Source organism: Pararge aegeria, chromosome 15 (assembly GCF_905163445.1).
Source record: "Pararge aegeria chromosome 15, ilParAegt1.1, whole genome shotgun sequence".
Lineage (NCBI taxonomy): Eukaryota > Metazoa > Arthropoda > Insecta > Lepidoptera > Nymphalidae > Pararge > Pararge aegeria.
Window position 1 is genome coordinate 15,696,621 of NC_053194.1, and position 24,278 is coordinate 15,720,898.

General features: G+C 36.1%; 2 protein-coding genes and 1 non-coding gene across 3 annotated transcripts in view; 1 reads left to right on the forward strand and 2 right to left on the reverse strand.

The window, feature by feature from the left end:
• The window catches only part of LOC120629788, a 149,530-nt gene that overhangs the window by 50,709 nt on the left and 74,543 nt on the right, over positions 1 to 24,278 (forward strand). The gene's annotated exons all lie outside the window — the stretch shown is intronic.
• Trnaq-cug lies at positions 2,402 to 2,473 on the reverse strand. Its single transcript has one exon. It is a non-coding gene; the product is annotated as a tRNA-Gln (tRNA).
• On the reverse strand, positions 4,731 to 24,081 carry LOC120629789 (aminoacylase-1-like). Its single transcript, XM_039898833.1, has 9 exons — positions 23,908 to 24,081; positions 17,539 to 17,708; positions 16,402 to 16,570; positions 12,959 to 13,105; positions 11,670 to 11,740; positions 9,156 to 9,272; positions 6,280 to 6,375; positions 5,557 to 5,690; positions 4,731 to 5,317 (listed from the first exon to the last, which is right to left on the reverse strand). Exons 1-9 carry the CDS (start codon positions 23,990 to 23,992, stop codon positions 5,113 to 5,115), a joined length of 1,194 nt encoding a protein of 397 aa, XP_039754767.1. The 5' UTR covers positions 23,993 to 24,081; the 3' UTR covers positions 4,731 to 5,112.

Here is a 24,278-nt window from a genome sequence, read left to right on the forward strand (position 1 = left end):
AAAAAAGTGACATATACCTATCAACAAAGGATAAAGTTCAACAGCGGCTTTACCTTTAAAATGAATTTCGTGGCATACACGAACTTTAATATATATATATATATATATATATATATATATATACTAGCTGTTGCCCGCGACTTCGTCTGCGTTTGATTTTGTTTTTAAAGTATTCAGTATCGCTTAGCCTTAAGTGAGTATTGTAGTATAAATATATATATCAAACGCAGACGAAGTCGCATGTGACAAATAATTTGCAATTAAATAAAATTGCGACTATAATTAAAGATCTAAGATATCCTATCTCTTAAGTTGTACCAGACTGCTCACGGTGAGCCAATTTTATTTAAAATCGGTTCATTAGTTTAGGAGTATAGTATATTAAAGTATATATATATATATATAAACGAAAGATAATAAAACTGTCAGGCATACAGGTTTCCTCACGATCATTTCCTTCACAGTTGAAGCAAGTGGTATTTTAAATTGCTTAAAACACACGTAACTTAGAAAAGTTAAAGGTAAGTGCTGGTATTCGAACTCGGTCATCCGACTATCACAACTACCGTTAAAATTTGAAAATAAATAAAAAAACTCGTGCGTATAGTCACGACTAAACATAGAGTCGCCTTAGCGAGTGCGTTGGTAATTATTCAACTGTAGCGGTTGTTCTCAGTTTTATTCTCCTTTTATTATTTCACCTTTGTGCTCTACCACAGTATAGAGCCTACACACAGGTAAGTAGCCGTGAACTTTTGTTCTTCAAAGTAAATGTAACAAAGGCAATGTATGCACAGCGAAAAGAGATATGGTTAAAATTATAAATGTTTTTTTTTTACAGAACATAGCACTCACTGCGCCAGGGAGGATGTCAACATTATAGCATCATTCGTGTTAATGTTTTTAAGATATGTGAAACTTGTTACTGCTTAAATACATCGTCCGTTACATTTATTTTGTTGCGTTAGGGAAAAATAATGAGAGTAAATATTTATGATGCACACCGTCACAAAAAACCGACTCCCTGAAGTTAGATATAGTCGACATTTTTTTGTTTTTCAAAAAAGGTTTGACAGTGTACACTTTCAATTATCAAAGTCTGCGGTCTCATTCCGGTGATTTAATTGATTCAATTGTACAGAAATCTCAAATTTTAATGTTCAGTGAAACTTGGTGGTCCAAAATGATATAACTAGATAATGCGTTAAAGTAAAACTTTTAATGTATTAAATACCTTTTTTTTTGTAAGTGTCGTTTTCTCTACAAACGTAGAATAAATTACGCCAAAGAAGTATATCTTCTAACGCGTGTACACAAGTACTAACACGTTTTTTTTTAATTCATTCCTAGCTGTTAAGTCCTCATAAATTGTTTATTTTTAAATTAGTATTTAGTATTCTTACGCCTTACGGGAGGGGTTTGCTGCTATCCGTTAAGGACTTCTGTCCTCTATCTCCAATTACATTCACGAAATTAGACAAAACAAAATTGATAGTATAACATCAATTTTGTTTTGTCTAATCTATACATAAATATTTATTTAAATCGGTTAACATCTGGCAGCGTTATGGTGATAAATCATCAAACTCCTGTTCCCCTCTCCCAAAGCAACTGAGCTACTTTCGGGATAAAAGTATCCTATGTCCTACGTCGTAGTAAGACCTCAAATTGTGCAAAGTTTCTATTCAAATTTATTGAGTAGTTTCAGCGTGATGCGCGGCCCAGATATAGACAGACAAACAGACATGATTAAATAAAATTACAGTTTTGGGTTCGAATGCCGTCCAAAATAATATTAAAATATCTTCAATGTACATAACGTTACAGGCAGTGGCGTGGACTGGGTTTCTTACCAGGGTATGCATACAGCAGGAAAATTGCATGAAATGGCAAAAATTCTCATCCTATACGAGTTATATTTCAATTTTAGGGTAGGCAGTGCTTTTGTGCATGTATGAATTGCACGTCACTGGTAACAGGTTTATTGTAAGTATGGATATATAGATTCGGAAGTGAGTTTCTTTATATAACACTAGCGGACCCCAGCGCCATCTGTCGGGCTGATTTGTGAATCTAAACCATCCAGGGTGCCACCCAAACGCATACTAAAAAAATCATTCAAATCGGTCCAGCCGTTTAGGAGGAGTTCAGTAACATAAACACGCACACAAGAAATATTTATATAAAGATTAGCGGTGAAGTACCCCGATATTTATTATTATTTAATAGCCTGTTCTAATGACACATAATTCCACTTATGAAATGTCTTAGTATACCTACTATGACCTGTTGTTAGTATTAAACGGACGGGAGGTTTAGTAATTATGTTAAGAAAACTAAAAGTAATTTATAAAAAACTTACAAAAATTTCGAACTGTGAAAAAAAATTATTTAAAAATGTAGGTTCCACCGAGATTTGAACTCGGATCGCTGGATTCAGAGTCCAGAGTGCTAACCGTTACACCATGGAACCTCTGCACGGAGAGATGAAAATACATATCGTGATATGAAACATGTTCTGTATGCCGAGGTAAAAAAAATAAAGTGGCTTTAACTGGATTTAAATAAACAAGGTCATATGGACAAGGTTTATTATGAGAGCACAAATAAATCACCACTAATGCTCAATTTCGATATAAGTAGAGTTTCAGTTTTCATACTTTGAAAAGAACGCTAAAAATAATTCAATATCAACCCATTGCTGATCCGCTACAGGGCATGGCTTTCCTTTAGAAGGGCTTCGCTTGTCAAGTGAGCATTAAAAACGCTCATAACTCCAAAAAGTTCAAAGTGCATGCCGGGGATCGAACTCGTTCCCCAAAAGAGAGTAAAAAGTGTTAACCACTCGACTATCACTGCTCAAAAGAGATAATAGGTTATCTTTAAACAAAAACCACTATTTACTGCTGATTGCACACAAAATAAAATTGATTAAATAAAAAACACAAAAATATAATATTCAGCTTATTATACCGGTGCGCTTATCAGTGCCAGCAACGTTCAATTTATGGAGTTATAGATTGGAAAAGCTTTATAAGTTATATTTTTTGACCTAGCAATCAATTTTTTATCAATAGTTCTTAAAATACGGTGATTTTTACGTGACACAGTCGTTATATTAGTGTGTGTTAGTGACCCTGTTAATCTGACCAATGTCTACTAACTTAACTGTTCATTTTTTAACTGCACAGCCGAAAATCTGTCTAAATCGAGCTATTAAATGCTTTATATTATGTGATTTAATAATAAATCGGCTTACGACGGGCTTCTTAACGATTTTCTACCAGCCAACAATCGGACGTGCGATATAAACAATTTCATTATAAACAAAAAACTATTCGATCATTTAAACACTGGTGAGAGCGGTGCGGTTGCGTTATCAATTCAATCAATTGCGGTCGTTTCATGCAAGAGAAGAAAAAAAACTGGAATAGATATTTAATTTGATCAGAAGATTCGAAATTTTAAATGCAGTTGCAATAATTTATTATAACGGCGCAGTGGGCAGCGACCCTAGTTTCTGAGTCCATTTGCAAAATGTTTTGCGATGAACATGAATGTTTTTCAGTGTCTGGGGTGTTTATCTGCATGTTATAAGTATTTATGTATATCCCTATCCCTATCCCTATCTCTACTAATATTATAAATGTCAATGTAAGTTTGTTTCGCAAAAACTACTTAACCGATCCTCATGAAACTTTGTAAACATATTTTTGGAAGTGTTAGAAGTAATATAGGATACTTTTTATCCCGACATCGAACACACAGAGCTCGGTTCCTTTGGGAGAGGGGATGAAAGTGTTTGACGATTTTACACCATAACTCCGACGATAGAGGTTATAATATTTATTACATTTTGCCCAAACTTTGTGTAGATAGAGGACACAACTCCTCAGCGAACAGCAGCAAACCCCTCATTTAAGGCTTAGCGATACTGAATACTTTATTTTTTTTAGAACTACAGCTAAATTTAATGCCACATCAAAAAACCAAATCAAACGCAGACGAAGTCGCGGGCAACAGCTAGTTATTTATAAATATATTCATCAGTTATTAGTACTGACACACAACACAAGCTACGCTTACTTTGGAGCTAGATTTCGATATTAGTATTATCGTAGTATATTTATTTTATTAGCTATTATAGAAAATTTAGGAAATTCAAAAGTTTATTTTATATGTCAAGAATATACTGAACTAGCTGTTTCCTCCTAATGCTATTATTATTATTGGTTTACCGTTAGTTTTCCAGGAATAAAAAGTAGCCTATATGCTACTACTGCCAATCTATAATCTATCACTGCGCTAAGTTTCATCACCATATGTCCAGCAATTCTGGCGTGATTGAGTAACAAGCTTCCATCCAGACTTTCGCATTTATAAATTAATAGCATTTCTCCGCGTTGTTTATCCGCGTATGGTACCTAGGTGTTCCTAGTATAAACACTAAGTCTATGTTATTCTCCGCCCTTTCAATTAACTTTATGCATAAAATCAAGTCAAGTAAAGTAAGGACAAACAAACGCATTCACAATATTATATGGATAAGGTGATACGTGAGGTACGATACTTACATATTATGTGAAGGTGGTAAAATAAAATTAAATAGGTTATTCACGTTATAAAAAATACTTTATTAAAGTATACAGGGTTAAATAAAAAATCCAGAAAGCTCTCGGCCTGTAGTTGTTTACATTAAAACTAACAACTTTTGTTCTACGACATTTTTTTTTAACTCGATAGTTTGTGAAATATTCAACATTTAATATTTTACATAGATACTCTACTTGTTACTACTCTGTAATGTACCATCGGCAACAGCGCACAAACTACGACTGTAACGTGCGTTCTTACAGTTATTTGTCAACAGATACATGTATTTGGTTTCACAGTGTAATGTCACTTTACAGAAATTACTTTTTTTTTATATGAAATAATTTATACTGAATTTTCAAAAGTTGTAAAACAAAAGTTGTTAGTTTTAATGATAGAGACTACAAGCCTGAGAGCTTTCTAGTATTTTTATGGAACCCTGTATATATTTTTATATTCCGCATATAAAACAGCAGTAAGACACTCTACGTATGAACGGGTTTTATTCAGTAGAGGTTCTTATGCATTAGCAAGAGCTGGTATAATGTCTTCGTACACCGCAATGCCGTTGATGAATTCGGAAACGCGTAGGCTTTCATTGTGCTCGTGAAGTCCAGGCACCGTGCGTCGGTACGGGAAAAAACCGAGAGCACTAACGCCCTGAAGACGTATGAAGCGCGAATCCGTACCGCCCGGGAATGTGCGCACTTTTAACGGGACGCTTCTGCAAAAACATAAACTTTAGTTTACAAATCTGTAGAATAACTAAATTAATTATATCATAGTATTAGTAGAGCTTTTTGCGACAGAGCTCGTCCGGAGAAGTACTGCCATCATTTTGGAGCAAGAAAAACAAACCAAGCTTTCGTCATAGATACGGCATACCTCTTAATTATTTCTCACAAGAAATCAGAAATCGAACGCAGGTAAAGTCGCGGGCATATGCTTGTATATAATACTTACAGTTTCTCGATAGCAGCTTTAAAGGCAATCCAGTAGGGATTGGTGTCGTCTACGCTAGTGGGTGCAACGTAATGGTCCTTCTGTTCAAACTCATACGTCACAGAATCGCCTGCTTCCGCGCACCACTGTTTTATCTATGAATATTTTTTAGCATATTAAATTCGTGTTGTTTGTTTATCCACCAGTACGGCTAGCATGGACAGGAAGCATTTTGCTCCGCGGAGAAAGGATAAGATATTATCGACTTCCACAGCTTTAGGCACTCTCCGAGCGTTGGCGCACAAGTGGGAATGATATCCAAATTATATATACCTACGTTGTAATTATTTCACGAGGTTAATTCATAGTTATTAGAGTGGCGTGCATATAGGGTATGCACAGGGTATGCACTAAGCGGGCAGACAACATTAAAAGAAAAAAATCTTCGGTGCGAGTTATAAAAAACTTAAAAAAAGCATAGCACTTGGCACTTGGTATTGTAAGAGTTATAAAAAGTCTACCCTTGTAGGCTTTTTATAACTCTTACAATGCCAAGTTTTCATAATTCGTATTGGAGATTTCCTTCATTTACATAATCGGAATACCCTGTCCATCAGGGTATGTATTTATAACATTGTTGCATAAAAACACCAAAAATAAATGTGTTTTTTTTATCAATAGGTAAACGGCATTACGTGGTAGACTGCTTATATTCAATAATTATAAAAAGTATCAGTGTTTTACCATGTTTTCAAATTCTTCAAAATTGACAGACAGAGCTAAACGAAGATCGAAGCTTGCGGTTAATTTCTCCGGTATAACATTGTTCTGGATGCCACCCTGTGGATATACATTATTGCTTAGTAAAAATGGGCATAAATTACTTATTGTCATCTGCATATCGGCCGCGGAAGGTACAGGAATCATTTATAGTTTTGAATATATCATCAATATCTTTAATTCAAACGATTAACGTCCACTGCATGGACATAGGTCTTTGGTAGGGAGTCCCAAAATCATCGATCCTGGGCTGCTTGTTTCCAGCAGCTCCCAGTGACTCGCTTTATGTCGTCTGTCCAAACACGTTGGGGGCTACGCTACATTTACGAGGTCGCCGCTAAAGTAGTTTAGGACCCCAACGTCCATCGTTTCTCCGAGCTCTGTACCCCGCCCATTGTCACTTCAGTTTTGCAACTCACTGAGTTATATCGGTAACTCTAGTTCTTCTACGAATCTCCTCATTTTTGGTTACGTAGAGATACTTCTACTCCATAGCTCTCTCCATCGCCCACTGTGTGACTCTGAACTTTCTTATGAGGCCCATAGTAAGCGACCACGTTTCAATCAAAGTTCCAAGACTTTGGTCTTCCGGCACTGAGGGATTTCGAACGAAAAGGCGTCTCTAAGTTTTCCGAAGTTTGCCCATCCTATATTATTAGGCGGTTCACCTCTTTCTCGAAATTGGACCTACCTAACTCGATAGTGTGACCAATATATGCACATTCGTCTACAATTTCGAGTATATAATATACTCGAAATTTAGTTTATGCTATTGTGATATGATGCCCAAGGTAATTTTGGACCCATATACTTAAAGAATGTGTGAAATAAATTTATTACAGCGAGGCTACTATACAATTGATGAATTTCTTAGCGTCAAGGTTGCTTGGAACCGTCCGGCTCCGCTTTCATCTCTCACAAAATTGGAAAATGAATGTTAAATTGCAAATAGTCAATGTTGGAAAAGAGCAACTGCTGAGTTTCTTGCTGGCTTCTGTTCGGTAGAGTCACTACAAACGGACTGACTTGATTTTTCAAAAGCGCTTAAAGAGTAAGCCTACTTGAAATAAACGAATATTAAAATGTTTTTACGAATCGTACCCGAAAGCTAAATCACTTGGCAGCACGTCTTTGTGGGGTGGTAACTTGCCACAGCCGAAGCCTTCCAATTGGTCAATTTTCGAAGAACAGAGATAGCTTACACTTTGAATTTACATTTAGGCTACATTTTGCCCAAAATTCCAAAATTTCTTGCATGAATGATGTCAAACAAAAAATGATACAACTATAGAAGTAAGTACATGTACTTATTACTTTTCCTTTTATTTTTTTATGTCTAGATTACCTGGGTAAATTAAATTTATAGTAATAATGCTTTTTTTTTTGTTATCGGGGGAGAAATCTTCAAAGATACCCGATCTCAGGGAAGATCGGGTTATGTGGGATTTTTATTCTTAAAAGTAAGTTATTTTGGTATGTGACCGACCACGCGAAATACGAAATGACAAAACTAATATATGAGACTCAAACAGTAATTCTGAGCTGAACAACGCCGGTACTATAGCGAGAAAATAATTCGATCCCCATTCTTTCAGTAATTGGCTAATTGCTGGATTTCTACTTCAATAATGTGAACAAAGCAACGTTTTGATGCCATTAGCAACACGAGTAAAGGAAAATTACACGAGCGACTCAGTTAATCTGCCCAATGTCAATCAATGCCTGTCATTGGTAAATAAATAGTTTGGTGTATTAGTATTATCCTACATCAAGTGTTAACGGTGAGGTGCGGAGGCGGTATCAATTCAATCAATTGGGTAATGCAGCGAAAAAAATATCCAATAGGTAATAATTTGATCAGCTACATCCAAATTTCTCTATGCAAAAATTTGTGATTTAATTTTTTATAATTGGTGTAGTGACCTTCAATTATTGTACTGATCGGTTAAATATACCAGATCATGGCTGCAATCACACCTAGTGGTAAGTAATAAAGCAGCGATATGTTTATTTTTTATTTTTTTATTGGATCATTAAAATAACAAACATTGTCATCATGATGAGAATTAAAAATTGAAGAGCAAGACAGGATATTGAAACCTTCTGGGAATGGCCACGACATGCTTAAATAATCTAAAATCTAATCATCTAACAAAACAAAAGTTAAAATTTAATACCTGCAGAAAAGAAAATTAATGATAAAAAAGTCGAATGGAAAATAAATAAATTCAAGTTAAGTACATGTTTGACATGTTTTTTTGAATAATTAATTGACGGATTAGTGAAGAAGATGGTATATGTTGGTATGCATTTGGATGGATGGTTAGCCGTGGCCGGTTCCCACCCCAAAGATATGCCGTTAAACAATTTAAAGTTCCGGTACGCTGCCGTGTAGCAACCATAGGGATATGGCCTTAATAAATAAATAAATAAATAAATAAATATTCTACGACAATATACACACCGCCATCTAGCCCCAAAGTAAGCGTAGCTTGTGTTATGGGTACTAAGACGACTGATGAATATTTTTATGAATAATATACATAAATACTTAGAATATACATATAAACACCCAGATACTGACAAACGTTCATGCTCATCACACAAACATTTTCCAGTTGTGGGAATCAAACCCACGGCCCTGGGCTCAGAAAGCAGGGTTGCTGCAAACTGCGCCAATCAGCCGTAATGTAATGCCCACCTCCAACTGGTTAGCCCATCTACCATCTTAGACTGCATCATTACTGCCATCGGTTGAGATCACAAAGACTAACTTGTAAAAAAAATATCATGCAAATCACGTAACGTACATGTTAAACAAAATCTACCTCTATACTTACATGTAGCATGGTGAGGTTGACAGAAGTGACATCTCCAATGGTCAATCCGGGATCACTATCCAGTTTCGCTTTCGACTCTCTCCGGTAGTCCATGAATTTATCGATGATATAGCGAATCTAAACATGCCAGAAAAGTTTATAAATATAAGTGTTTAAACTCCGTAGATTGGTTTGGAAATATTTTAAATTAAAAGCGGAAATAGGGAAATATATATAATACATCGAAATCAGCTTAGCTGTACAATTTTTTTTATTACGGTTACGGTTTTAACGGAGAACGGGCAGTAGCGTCATCTGTCCTACTACTACCATCGCACACGCCTGTGCTTTTTGTCTGTTATATGCTATTTTGATCGATGTTGAATAAATATTATGCGAACTTTTTTATGAATGATTTATTTTTATATTTTCATGTCATCATTTGTCTTTTTGTACCTTATATGAGTTCTACGCATGCTCCAGGTCTGTCTGATAGATAATCATTATCGTTAACAGCCTTTTAATGTCCCTCTGATGGGTACAGGCTTCTCTCATCAGTTTGCTCTCATAGGTAAGGTATGATAGGTAAGCTCCGATAGGTAAGCTCTCATAGATAAGCTCTCATAGGTATGCCCCGATAGGTAAGCTCTCGAAGGTAAGCTCTCATAGGTAAGCTCCGATAGGTAAGCTCTCGTAGGTAAGCTCTCATAGGTAAGCTCTCGTAGGTAAGCTCTCGTAGGTAAGCTCTCATAGGTAAGCTCTCGTAGGTAAGCTCTCATAGATAAGCTCTCATAGGTAAACTCTCGTAGGTAAGCTCTCGTAGGTAAGCTATCGTAGGTAAGCTCTCGTAGGGAGCATCTCTTATAGGTAATAGGGATTCAGATCATATCACAGGGATTTTAATGTTATTAAATTTGCTTTTATTGCTTTAATTTTATTGAAATGCTCTAAAATTTTCAAAGGTTTAAGTACCTATTGCTAATAAACCTACTAAACGCTTTAAATACTTTTCCCCGTTATCTGTAGGTAATGAAAAATCTATTTCATAACAGAACACACTCGTAGAAGTCAGATGTTAATATCGGTGTTTCCTTGATAAGATAAATTCATGAATTCATCATACAGTTTCCATTGTTCAGGCAACAAAGTTCGGTAAGCTTGGATCAAGCATATCTGTATAGCCCGTAGACAGTAACTTATTGCTTGGAGGCTCGCCAAACGGTTAATGAAATCGATTTATAATTCACAACCAACATTCAGGCAGATAATTACTATTGACCTAGCTCTTGTACATGTTTATTTTAGGCTTCTAAGACCATCAAGCGTCCATTGAACGCTTCATCATCATATGAACCCATTATCGGCCCACTACAGGGCACGGGTCTCCTCCCACAATGAGAAGGGGTTACGGCCGCAGTCCACCACGCTGGCACAGTGCGGATTGGTGGGCTCCACACATCTTCAGAACATAATGTAGAACTCTCAGGCATGCAAGTTGCCTCACGATGTTTTCGTTCACCTTTGCAGCAAGTTATATTTGTAACTTATAATGCACATAACTTAGAAAAGTTGAAGGTGCGTGCTGGGATTCGAACTCGGCCCCTCCGAAAGTGAAGTCGAGCTCGTACCCACTGGGCTATCATCGCTTTGAATGTTTGTGTGTGGCAAACTGTTTTACAAAATTACTTACTCATTATTTATTTACATTCTTGTTAATATAACTGTAAATTCTCTGCCTCCCCCAAAGGACGTTCTACTAAGGTAGACATTAAAACAGGCAACAATAGAAAACGGAAAAAATTCTCTATCTCCGATACGCGTTTAGCAAAATCTAAAGATTTGTCGTAGCTTACTTAATTATTTATGTAGGCCTCCTACCAAAGGCACCTACGAAACGTTCATAACTATTTTGCCATTATTGACATGACAGTAATACCTACTCCAGTATAAAGCTGGTTCGAAAGCGCCTCTACCCGATTCTCGTATTTTTTCAGTAGAAAGAAACGCATGTCAGCCCTACTAGTCTAAAAAGGAGCCCGCAACAAGGCGTTTTTTATGCAATTACAGAATTACAGCTCTACATAGCTTTGAAGTAAAATAATTTACGACAGCCATATACAAATCTATATGACGGTATCAAGACACGATAGTGTTTCAGCCAAGGTCCGGCCAAGAATTAGGAACTGGCGATTTATAAATTCTTCGACAAAAGAATTCTGAAATCATGCACCAGATCGATTTCTTGGACAAAATTAATATCTTTTTTCACCAGGTAAATTCTGCTGGTTCTAAAGCATACCAACTCTAATATCTCGTTCTACAAGCTACTCATAAATTCTTGCTCGATGTTAAAAATGTCACAAAGTATTTTGCGTTTTAAAGAGTATCGAAAATAAGCAGCAACATTTTTTCTTTTGGAAATTCATGAACACATAGCAGTTATTCATGCAAGGCGAACTTATCTAAAAATATGTAAAGCTCAGGAAAATATGGGCAGCGAACTTATTCTAAACACTTCATGAAAAATTCACTAACCTTTTCCCCGCAGTTGTCCGGAAGTAAAAGTGAGCCGTGACCAGATTTTCCAGGGCACGTAACCGTAACGTCTGACGGAGAAAGATACTCTATTAATAATATTAAGTTTCAATTATGAATGACTCCCGATATTATGTCTGGTATCTGGCGGTATCTGTCTACCACCTGTAACACCAGAACATTTCTGCTTTTTTCATTAATTAAAAACTTCTGCAAATTGTGGCACAACCTTCCTAACATTATGTTACCTGAATACTACTATATGAGATTAGGAATAAATTTCACAGAAATTAACGCATTAGTGCTGCAAATAATCATGGTTGGCTGTAATGGTAAAATGTGCTACATTTTTTCCATGTGCCATGAGCCTTCACCCTTCCATCTCATCAATAATAATGGAATCCCAAGGAAATTCTTGACCTACCAATGCGTACATTTAAAAAATGTGTAATAACGCATCTAGTACAGCGAGGCAACTATACATTTGATGAATTCCTCAATGACAAGGTAGATTAGAAGCAGCCAGCCTCACTCTCATCTCCCGCAAGATAGAAAAATGATTGTAAATATTGATGTTGGAAAAGAGCAACTACTGAGTTTCTTGCCGGCTCCTCTCGGTAGAATCTGCTTTCCGAACCGGTGGTAGAGTCACTACAAATATACACACTTGACGTTTTAAAAGTGCTTATAAAGTAGGCCTACTTGAAATAAATGCATTTGAATTTGAAAAACATTTGGAATCATCATCATCAACTCATTACCGGACCAATACAGGGCAACGGGCGCATACCAGAATAAGGATTTAGTCAGTAAATCTATGTGTACAAATAATAATGATGGGACCTATAAATATTCACCATCACTTCACATTGTTTTGTTTTTATTATTTTTTCAAAAAGCGTAATTAACAAATAAATAAATCCAGTGAAATTTATATGAGACGACTTCTGAAGTAAGTACCAATCAAAGATTAACCATGAAAATTAATTCATAATCGTCGGAGTACTTAATAGCGTAATATATTATACAAAAACATAAAGATAAATTGAAAAACCCTCCCCCTTTACGTTGAAAAGGAGAAGATTCTCAATCGTCATCATCACCGTTATCAACCCATTTCCGGCCCACTAAAGGGCACGGGTATCCTCCCACAATGAGAAGGGGCCAGCGCGGATTGGTGGACTCCACACACCTTTGAGAACATTATGGAGAACTCTCAGGCATGCAGGTTTCCTCACGATGTTTTCTTTCACTGTTGAAGCAAGTGTTTTTTTTTATTTCTCACTTACGCCAAATACTCCTCTCAGCGTTGTAGACCACGAAGTTGTCATCGGGACTGGCCAGACCTTCGTCAAGTGCGAACCCCACGTTCATCTGCTTGTAGTGGTCAGACCTCACGAATTCGCTCATGCCATTATGTCCACCCACCTCTTCATCTATGGTATACAAAACTTTATTAATCCCTATCCCTACTTATATTATAAATGTCAATGTAAGTTTGTTTGTTGCCCTTTCACGCAAAAACTTCTGAACCGATCCTCATGAAACTTTGTACACATACTTTTGGAAGTGTTAGAACTATAGGATACTTTTTATCCCGACATTAAGCTCGGTTCTTTTGTGAGTGGGGATAAGTGTTTGACGATTTTACACCATAACTCGGACAAATCATAACCGATTGAAATAATTATGTTTATACTATAGAGGTTATAATATGTGTTTAATTTTGGACAAACTGTGGTTAAAGATAGAGGACAGAACTCCTCAGCGAACAGCAGTAATCCCCTCATCGGCTTAGCGATACTGAATACTTTAAAATTTTTAGATCTACAACTAAATTTAATGCCCCATCAAAAAACAAAATCAAACGCAGACGAAGTGGCGGGAAACAGCTAGTAATATATAAACTAAAAATAAAGTAATAAAGTAATTTTTTAACTTTACTTTCATTTTATACCTATATTGAGAGAGTTGTAAAAGTAATTCGCGATTTTGTTGTGGCGGCCATCTTTGATTTGAAATTTATCATTGTTAATAGCATTGTTTATAGCATTGGACTAGTTAAACCCTTTTATTTGATACACAGTTGAGGAAGTTACTCGAAGCGGTAATAGCTAAGAATACTTCTTACTTAATCACCTTTCAAACAAAAAAAAAATAAAACCAAAATCGTGGGAACCATCGGTTTTCCTGGGATATAAAGTAGCCTGTGTAACTTTGCGTCCATTCAACTAACTTTATGCCAAAAATCAAGTTGATTGCTTGCTTATTCGAGCCGTTAAGAAAGGACAAGCAAACACACTTTCGCATTTATAATATTAGTAAGGACTAATATGATAAATGCGAAGGTGTGCCCTATAAAACAGCGCCATCTACCGGTAATCCAATTGCATAAATGCAATTGCATTTCCAAACCATTTAGGAACCCATTGACATACACACATAAAATATCATCAAATCGTTGCTGCAATAGCTTATTATGACGGGTTCGGGGACACGTATACAAGAAATATGAATTATTTTTGAGTACGGATCGTTCTTGTTCTTCCAATTTGAATTGTTCTGATACACTGACAGCATAGCCCAATTTAATAATAAACTAAATATATCAACTTATATAACAATACAAACTTCCCTATCTGAAATTCCCCTAATTATATAAAATTAAGTGGACAGTTTTTGGCTCATTTATACAGCTTACCATTTAAAATCCAGCCCATTTCGTTAGCTTTGCAATTTAATGACTCTAGACGGCCATTTTTGTTTTAGTTTCTAAAGTTGGATCTCTGTTTTATCATAAAATCAAGCGATTGGTCCACGTCTGGGCCTAGGTTTTTCGTGAGTTGCGTCCTGTGGCTGTCTGTGAGTCTTTGGATGTAGTCTTTCCTTCTAACTGGAGGTCTATACCAAAGCTGCGTTTAACGATTAGAGATCACTCTTCCAGCGCCTTCCAGATCAACCTCAGCATCCATCAGTTGTTTGATGTTTGTACCCCAACGATTGCCACAATAACTCCGCGTTTCGTTGAGCTATTAACTCTCGTTCTTTTACGGAACTCCTCGTTTCTGATATGATATTCTAAGCATAGCTATATAGCTCCACCCTTCGCCAAGTGACTAAACTAAGGTAATTTTGGACCTACCAATCCATAAGTTTAAAGAATGTGTTAAAACACATTTATTACAGCGAGGTTATTATACTATTGATGAGTTTCTTAATGACAAGGTTGCTTGGAAGCATCCGGCTCCGCTTTCATCTCTCACAAGATAGAAAAATGAATGTTAAAATATAAAATGTAAATTTTTGATGTTGGAAAAGAGCAACTGCTGAGTTTCTTGCCGGCTTCTTCTCGGTAGAATCTGCCTTCCGAACCGGTGGTAGAGTCACTACACACGGACAGACTTGACGTTTCAAAAGTGCTTGTATTAGGCCTACTTGAAATAAATGAATTTTGAATTTTGAATTTTGAATTTTGAATTTGACTCTGATGCCTTCTTATTAGACACATAGTTTATTTTTCTTTAGATTTATTAGAATATTTAAATTATACTATTACTATAGAATTACTGCATACTTTTGAACGCATATCTTATCAAAATGATTTGCCCGGTTAGTTTCCCACAGTTGGGCATAAGCGTGGATTCCATTTATTGTCAGGAAGTGGATTGGTAGCCTTCTCGTACCTTTGGGAACATTACGAAGAACTCTCACGTTGGTTTCCTCACGATGTTATCCTTCACCGTTGAAGCAAGTGATATTTAATGATTTAAATGCACAAAGCTTCCTAAAGTAGGGAAGGGAATAGGGAGGCTGAAGCATGACTACCAGGCTATTCCCGCTTCGCACTCAACCAATACAATCGTTCATATGACACTAATGAACCAGGTTCACATAACCAACTTATATTTTATTTACAAAAACAAATTTAACTGCAATGCAATGCTGTTAAAGTTTTTTAAAGTGCTTTGCTGTATCCAATGCCAACTTTGCTCAGTTGAATCAACATTTTTCAATCGCGAAAGTTTTATTCGGATGTTTTATTAGAGATAAGAGTTAAATGCATTTGGCTTCTTTATTGCTTTTAAATTATGACTGAGTGATTCGCAACTTCATTGCGATTTAACTTATGACTTTTTCATGAAAATAAACACAATTTCACTTAAGATAGCTTGAAGTGTGGTAAAGCTTCAGAACGAGTCTATCTCAGAGAAGATCTCTGCTTACTTCAAGGCAGACCGAGACAGGTTGCAGCTTTTTTTCTATTCCACTGCCAGCTAACTCTTGACTGTAATTAGATCTGGTGGTAAGTTATAATGCAGAGATGCAGAGATGGCAACGATTATTGTTCTGGGTAGATGTCGTGTACAACGAGACACTTTACCGGAATCCTATGGCTAAGATATACTACTTAATAGACATACTTCCGAACCGGTGGTAGAGTCACTACAAACAGACTGACTTTACGTTTCAGAAGTGCTTATAAACTAGGCCTACTTGAAATAAATGAATTTTGAATCTGAATTTAAATTTAAGTTGACCCTAGCCAGCTAGCAGCAGCCAGACCGAGAAAATCGAGAATATTTAAAAATTATAAATCACCAATTAATTCCTGCCAGCTACAATTAGACCTACTTACCTAACTGGATCGTTTGTCATAGGTCTACATAGCCATGATGAGTGGCTCTGCGCAAAGATTTAAGCAAAAACTGGCAACACAAAAGAGCTCACTGACCCGGTACGAAGCTCAAATGCACGGTCCTCTTCAACCGGATACCCTTTTCCTTGAGCCGCCGCACCGTCTCGATGTACTGGATGCCCGTGGTCTTCATGTCCTGAACTCCTCGTGCGTAAATCACACCATCTACTATGCGCGCCTCGAACGGGGGATAGGTCCAACTTTTCTAAAACATTTAAATACATTGTTCTGTAACTGCATTTTGATCCATCTATAATTTCACATGTTATTGCAAATAAATGATTAAGAAAATTATGACAATTACTTATATTGTACACGGTAGTGTACAATTGTCAGCACTCCAAACCGCGGTTGTCGTACGAGCGACTAATGAAATATAGATATCATAAAAACTCTATTAAATTTTACATAAAATTATAATGACACCACTGATGCGTAGGTATATACTCGTATTTTAACAATTGGTTCTAGTCTCCGGAGTGAATTTTTTAAACTATCCGACTTACAAAATAGGTCTCTTTTTTCAATGGTTTTTTTTTATGATTGTTAGCTCAGAACTCTGTTATTTATAAAACTATTTGAAAAATTAAATTTTATTTGAGACCGTATGATTCCCATGTGGTCTTATTTTCATCAGGTCAAGATCTGTAGAAGGGATCCTGGTAAAATTGAGGGAACTCTTCAAATATTATAAGGACACCAATGGCGATTTGGGTATTTTTTAAAGTAACATGAGCATTTGCTATCGAAAACCACCATTTGTTCAAGTAAAACTGATGATGAAGACCATAAAAAGGCGATCAGAATTACACAATAATAAGTATTACACTGGTTGCGTATCGATTATTGTATATAGGTAAGCAATGTATGCTCGTCACAATAAAGGAGCAGATGGTAAAGTGCCGGGAGAACTCCTCAAGTATTAACGCTCCAGCTTCGGGAAAAGCAATATTTTGTAGAAGGTTATGAGCAGTTGACATTTGGTTATTATAACTAAGATATGATTGCAAACTTAACCAAAAATTTTTTTACTACAAAGAACCAACTTTGTAATATAACTAAATAGCAAGAAATAAATGTTGTCTACAACATTTTTAAGTCGGTGCCAAGTAAAATGTAGAATTTATTTTTGTTTGTCTGCTACTTAAAGATACACCACTTTTTTGAACAAACCTCGAAAACTGGAACGACGTCCATATGCGAGTTGAGAAGTATGCTCGGCAGGCTGGGTTCGAGGCCTTCCCAGGTCATCACGAGCACTGGCTTCTTAGGCTTCACCTCGTAAACCTGGGCAGGCAGACCCAGGTCGGCGGCCTGACGTCTTAGATACGTGATGCACTCATCTGTGAGACCGGTTATATCGTTGTCATCATCATAAAAACTTATTCCCTCTTCTCAAGGGGGGTATACCGTAGACCTTTACTATTATACTCGTTTCTAAACATTATCTGACGGCCGATTGGCGCAGTGGCCCTGCTTTCTGAAGTCCTAGGCCGTGGGTACGATTCCCACTACTGGAAAATGTTTGTGTGATGAACATGAATGTTTTTCAGTGTCTGGGTGTTTATATATATTATAAGAACTATATTACTATACTAGCTCTTGCCCGCGACTTCGTCTGCGTTTGATTTTGTTTTTTGATGTGGCATTCAATTTAGTTGTAGTTTTAAAAAAAATTAAAGTATTCAGTAGCGCTAAAGCCTTAAATGAGGGGTTTGCTGCTGTCCGCTTACGAGTTCGGTCCTCTATATCCAACCACAGTTTGGGCAAAATTAACATATATTATAACCTGTATAGTACAAAAATAATTATTTAAAGCGGTTATAATTTGCCGGAGTTATGGTGTAAAATCGTCAAACACTCATCCTCTCTCCCAAAGGAACCGAGCTTAATGTCGGGATAAAAAGTATCATATATTATTTCTAATACTTCCAAGAATATGTTTACAAAGTTTCATGAGGATCGGTTAAGTAGTTTTTGCGTGACAGCGTAACCAACAAACTTACATTGACATTTAGTAGGGATGTATAATCTATATATATAAAATAAAGTTGTTTTAGTTATACCATTTATAACTCAAGAACGGCTGGACCAATTTTTATGATATTTGATTTTTTTGATTTCTCTAAGATCGGAATAGGAAAATAAGTATTAAAATATAATATTCAAAAAAAAAAATGATTTGCAGTACGAAGTTCGCCGGGACAGCTAGTCTATATATATAAATATGTTATGTTGGTTTGTGTACGCTTCAAAAACTCAAAAGTTCTGCACCGATTGAGTAGAAATTTTAGCGTGATATATAATACGCATCAAGTATTGTTTTTATCTATTTTTCTCAACCATTCTTCAATCACAATGTGCCATATAATTTTGAATTAGGCGTTTCAAGTGTCATGGCGGATCGCTAAGTAATGCAGTTTTATAAATTTAACATAAATACTAATTTCACTTCGAATATTAATAAAAATAAATTAATCATATATGATTAAATAAATTAATATTTAAGCGATTCTTTGTTAATGTAATCATACTTATTGTCACCCCTCCTTTTCCCGCGGCTGCCTCTGTGCTACGACTACCATCTACTATTGATCACCAACCCGTCTGCGTGGTGATTATAGGCAAACCCCTCGTTTTGAGAGGCCATTAATTCAGCAGTGAACTGCTATAGGCTGTCGATGATGATGATGTTGTTGATGAGATGGAGATGTCTCTTAAAAAGTTCAAAGTTTGTATTAAACGTAAGCGTATAGAAAAGTCTTATTATAGTATAAATGACTACGTAATCGCAAAAGCTTGGGTGTGAATTATTGCTAACCATTGCTTGTGAGATGGCGATAACAAAAAAAAAAAACACCCGGCTAAGTTTGTTGTGGGTTTCTTCTTAGACCAGGACGCGTTTGGAACCCTCGTAGCTTTAGTTTTAAGTTTACGAATGTGGTTATCGCCATCATCTCACTAGCGTGTAATTCTTATGTACGCATCAAAAGTGCCACCTATTTGAATAAAGATATTTTTGACTTTGACTTTGACTTTGATGATGATAATGTCACGTTAACATGTGTTGAACCGCGTGGGACAGATGGGGCGTAACATGGATAATTCAATTCAAAAATATTTTATTCATGTAGACCTTGTTACAGGCACTTACGAAGCGTTCATACATTTAACATGTTACACTAATGTTAGGTAATGTTTTATTTTTATTTTATTTTACTAATGTTAGTGATGGTGATAACTGCATTCGTTAACTCAAAACTAAAGCTAGGAGGGTTCCTAACGAAGTTGTTCTAAGAAGAGCCCACAACAAACTTAGCCAGGTTTTTTTTTTGATATCACCATCTCACAGTCTAGTTAATATTAAGCTATGAAGATAGCTTCATAGCTTAATATTAACTAGACTGTTTGTATTAACAGTTTCTTGAGCAAATCATACCCAATTTTTTTTATTAAAAAAATAATTGCTAATATCCGCAGTAATTAGTGAATCCGCAGATTTCTTCTGTTTCCTCGTCTCCAGTATAGATATTGTAGTTACAGCCTACAGTTTTTTTTTATTTACAAACTATAAACTATAAAATGATGTTGGAAAAGAGCAATCTGCTGACTTTCTTGCCGGCTCTTCTCAGTGGAATCTCTACAAACAGACTGACTTTACGTTTCAAAAGTGCTTATAAACTATGCCAGCTGGAAATAAATGAATTTTGAATTTTGAATTTTATTTTACAGCAATCTCACCCTGTTAGGGATATGGCAGTCATAAGCCCATACCTAATCCTACCCGGTTTCTACGCAACATCATACCGGTACGTTAAAGCGCTTTGCGGCACGTCTTTATCGGTAGGGTGGTAACTCACCACGGCCGAAACCTCCAACCAGACAAACCTTTTTATTTTTTATTCCACTACAAGTTAGCCCTTGCCTGAAATCTCACCTGGTGGAAAGTGATTATGAAGTTTAAGGTGGTAGCGGGCTAACCTGTTAGGGAGTATGGTAGTCATACCCCTAAAAGGTTTCAACGCGACATCGCACCGAAACACTAAATTGCTTAGCGGCACGTCTTTGTCGTTAGGGTGGTAACTAGCCACGGCCAAAGCCTCCCACCTGAACAGACCAGAGAAAATTCAGAAATTATAAAATCCCAATTGGCCCCTTCCGGGAATCAAACCCGGGACCTCCTACTTAAATTCATTCTCTAGGGAGAACGTAAACGTAATATGGATAAGAAATCCATGTACAATATATACTCGTAATACCTGGAATGTAACAAGACTACGTGTTATATTTCAAGGGCCATAAATTGCTAATATCCGCAGTAATTAGTGACTCCACAGATTCCTCGTGGTCATGTACCTTCAGTATAAGTATTATAGTTACAGCCTGTGGGCTATATCGGAATAATTGAAGATTTTGATGTGAAACATATGTAGGCGGAGGGTAAAACTGATTGTTGGCGTGGCGACGCTTCACTAGCGTGAAGCGTCGCCACGTATGATTGAATTTTTAAATGTATTTAATAATAAAAATGAATATTAATTAAGTATCTAATTAACAGTCATTATTAACCGACTTACAAAAGGGAGAGATTATCAATTCGGTTGTATGTTTTCTTATTGCGAAACAAATTTGTAATGCTTTATCTTTTTATTATGAAATATTTGATTCCTGTCGCAAACTGTTCATATCTACGAGTATCTTCTATCTATATACATATATAAAGGAGAAAGTGTGTGGGTATGTTTCGTATAGGCTCCGAAACGGCTGGACCGATTTCAATGAAACTTTCATGGAATCTCCGGATTGACCTGGCGAATAATCCTGTAAAGTTTGGTGACGATCGGAGCACTCCTATTTTTGAACTGTCAAACTGTGAAATACAGCTTTTACTTGCTCCGATGTTATTCTATTGTTGGGTGTACATGGGTGTAGATAATCTCGAGAAGAGTATAGAAGAGAATGAATACGGAGATAAATAAATGATTTAATATATGAGACTTAAATTAAAAATTTAATGATGTCAGTTTATTGTTTAAATAAAATAAAGCAAAATCTAGAAACTTGCCGGCACGTTACTACCACCAAAGTGGTAACTAGCCACGGCCGAAGCCTCAGTGGAATAGAGGAAACAGGGCCGGGCCTGATGCGGAAAAATTAGTAGAACCTTGGAAAGGTTTCGTGCCAAAAGTATAAAAAACTAATTAGTGAAAGGGTCCATCCAACCCAATTCTTTTATTTTGCTTCACGACAATCATGTCCACCGGCTAGGTTGGAGCACGCTTGCCTAGAAGAAGCCTATTAACTCTCTTTCTCTCTTTTTTCTTTTCTAGTTGATGAGGGGAGGGGGGGGACGTGGCAGGAAACACTGTTGCCTCCCGGCATTCCACAACTTAGCGGTACCTATCGGAAACGTGAAAAAAAAACATTTCGTGCGCGTTGATGGAATATCAACCACATAAGGATATAAAAAAAAAAAAAAAATATATATTTTATAAACGCACGGTTTCTAGCTGTTTTGTGGTAGAACGGGGAAGGAGAAACAAGATTGTGAAGTTCTCATTTGTATTCTGCGTATTCGGTGAATTTGTTCACCAGTGCCGCAAAAAGAGAGGTGTTATAAGTTTAACTAGTCGGTCTGTCTATCTGACTGTGGTATCGTAGCTGCCAAACGGATGAACTGTATTTTCGTTTTTTTTTTGTGTCATAGATAATTTTATCCTAAGTGTTCTAAGCCGTGTTTCATGAAAATTTATTCAGCCGTTTGAAGATCATCAGCTGTTTTCTAGTTGATGAGGGGATCTGAATAACTTCCTTTCGTCCGATAGATTCAAAATTGGTTTGTTAGTTTTTAGAGATAATGTTTTTGTGTCAAAATGTATAAATTCCCTTCTCTAATCACAATTGATTTCAAGGAATTTGCTAATATCTCCCTAGGTATTGGAAAACTCATACCAATATAGTATTTCTAAGACAAAGCTATTGCCTCTATAAACGAGTGGTTATAAACATCCAACATTTTGAATTTTTTATTGGCCGGTAAATATTTTAATTTTTTTTTTGAAAAAAGAACCGACTTTCTTATACTCCTTTATTAAAGGAATACAAAGTATATGATCATAGTAACTTTCGACATTTTATTTGGCACCGACTTAAAAATGTTGAAGTAAATATTTATTTCAATATATATATAACATAGTATAACAAAGTCGGTTCTTTTCTTTTTTTATACAATTTTTTTTTTTACATAATCTAATCGTTGCACACCCGTATTCACAGACATTACTTTCCCACAGTGCGCTCACACGTGTGCGTTTTGCGGTTGCAGAAAACATAATCATAAACAACACTTGGAGGACGTGCGACCCTATGCGTTCTTTAAAACGAACGCATTAATAAAGTGGCTTGAGAGCATATGTCAACATTAGTAGCGCATAAATAATAATTTAGCAATTTTTTTGAACTGGCAGTAATTTTAATGTAAATTCGCGATGATCGCTTTCTTTTAATTTAAATTAATTAAAAAAAATGCGATTGATTACAGTTTTTTTTTTTAATTCTTTTTTTTAAGGGCTTTTACAGAACAGTTGCATGTCAGCCCTATTGTAACCTAATAAACATTAACTTTACATGTTTATTAGGTTACAATAGGGCTGACATGCAGCTGTAGTGTAGAGAAACTGTACGGGTATTATTATATCCTTGAGAGAGCATATCTATAAATAACATTCGACGCAAGACTTTCGAAATTTTAGCTAGTGTAAGTAATCCACAATTCATGGGCAGGAGACAATTATATCCCCCCCGGAAACGATATGATATTATTATACTTCTCCTATGTCCATGTCCCCGTGCTTTAGCAGGTGGACACGTTAATTATATCCCCTGTCAGGGTATATATGCTAGCCCTGCAGTAAGCACAAATAAAAACGACATAAAAATAATTGACAATAGACACCCTGTTAGTTGACCCGTTGACCCCCAAGTCACAACGCAACGATAATCACAGCGGTCCATTCAATGCTACGTGTACGTACATCCAAAATCCTTTAGAGTATTGTTTATGAAAAGAATGGCTGACCATTCTCAACGCACAGATAAATGTTGTATTTATCCATAGCATTGATACTTATGGAAGTACTGTTCGTGAATACGAATATAATAATAATAATAAATAAATTTACTAACCAAAATTTACAAGTACACTTAAAACTATTACGGTGTTATCATAAATTCTTACGAATTTTACCGTACCGTGCCGTCGACAAAAGGTAACATCTAAGGAAATTAATTAACACCAACCACCCACTACATCAATCAAGATATTCCATATAAATAAAATTCCCTCAATATAATTAGGTAGGTACATCGGTTAAAGTTTAGAATTGGTAGGCAGGTACTATAAATATATTTTAATATTAACTAACAATCTTATTTAAACCTCCTATAACTTTATTAATAATATAGCTATTGCTATTTACAAAAAACCTTAAGTGGAAATATAAAAAAGTTTTCTAACAGCACCCTAGGTATTTAGCTACATACCGTAATTAATATCGGGATGGACGCTGCGTATTTGGAGGTAATCGCGCAGATTGCTCACCGCGGGATCGTTAGCGTAGTCTGTCATTGTAGCTATATTGCGGGCAAAACTTTCTGGGTCACAATTGGCTCACTTTTACAGACACGCGTTTGAAATATGTTTCCTATTTGATTCGATATTGAACTGTGCAGTAAGTTGGAAGTATTTTAATTTTATATTTCAACTTTTTAACCGCAACCGTGATGAGGAGTCTGAGGTTAGATGGCCCACGGTGTTATTTAACCCGCTTAAAAGAAGTAGGGTTCGCAATCCAAAGTTTTCTTTTTTAGATCTATGTGATTGGCATTAATTACTATTAAATTGTTGTTAAATA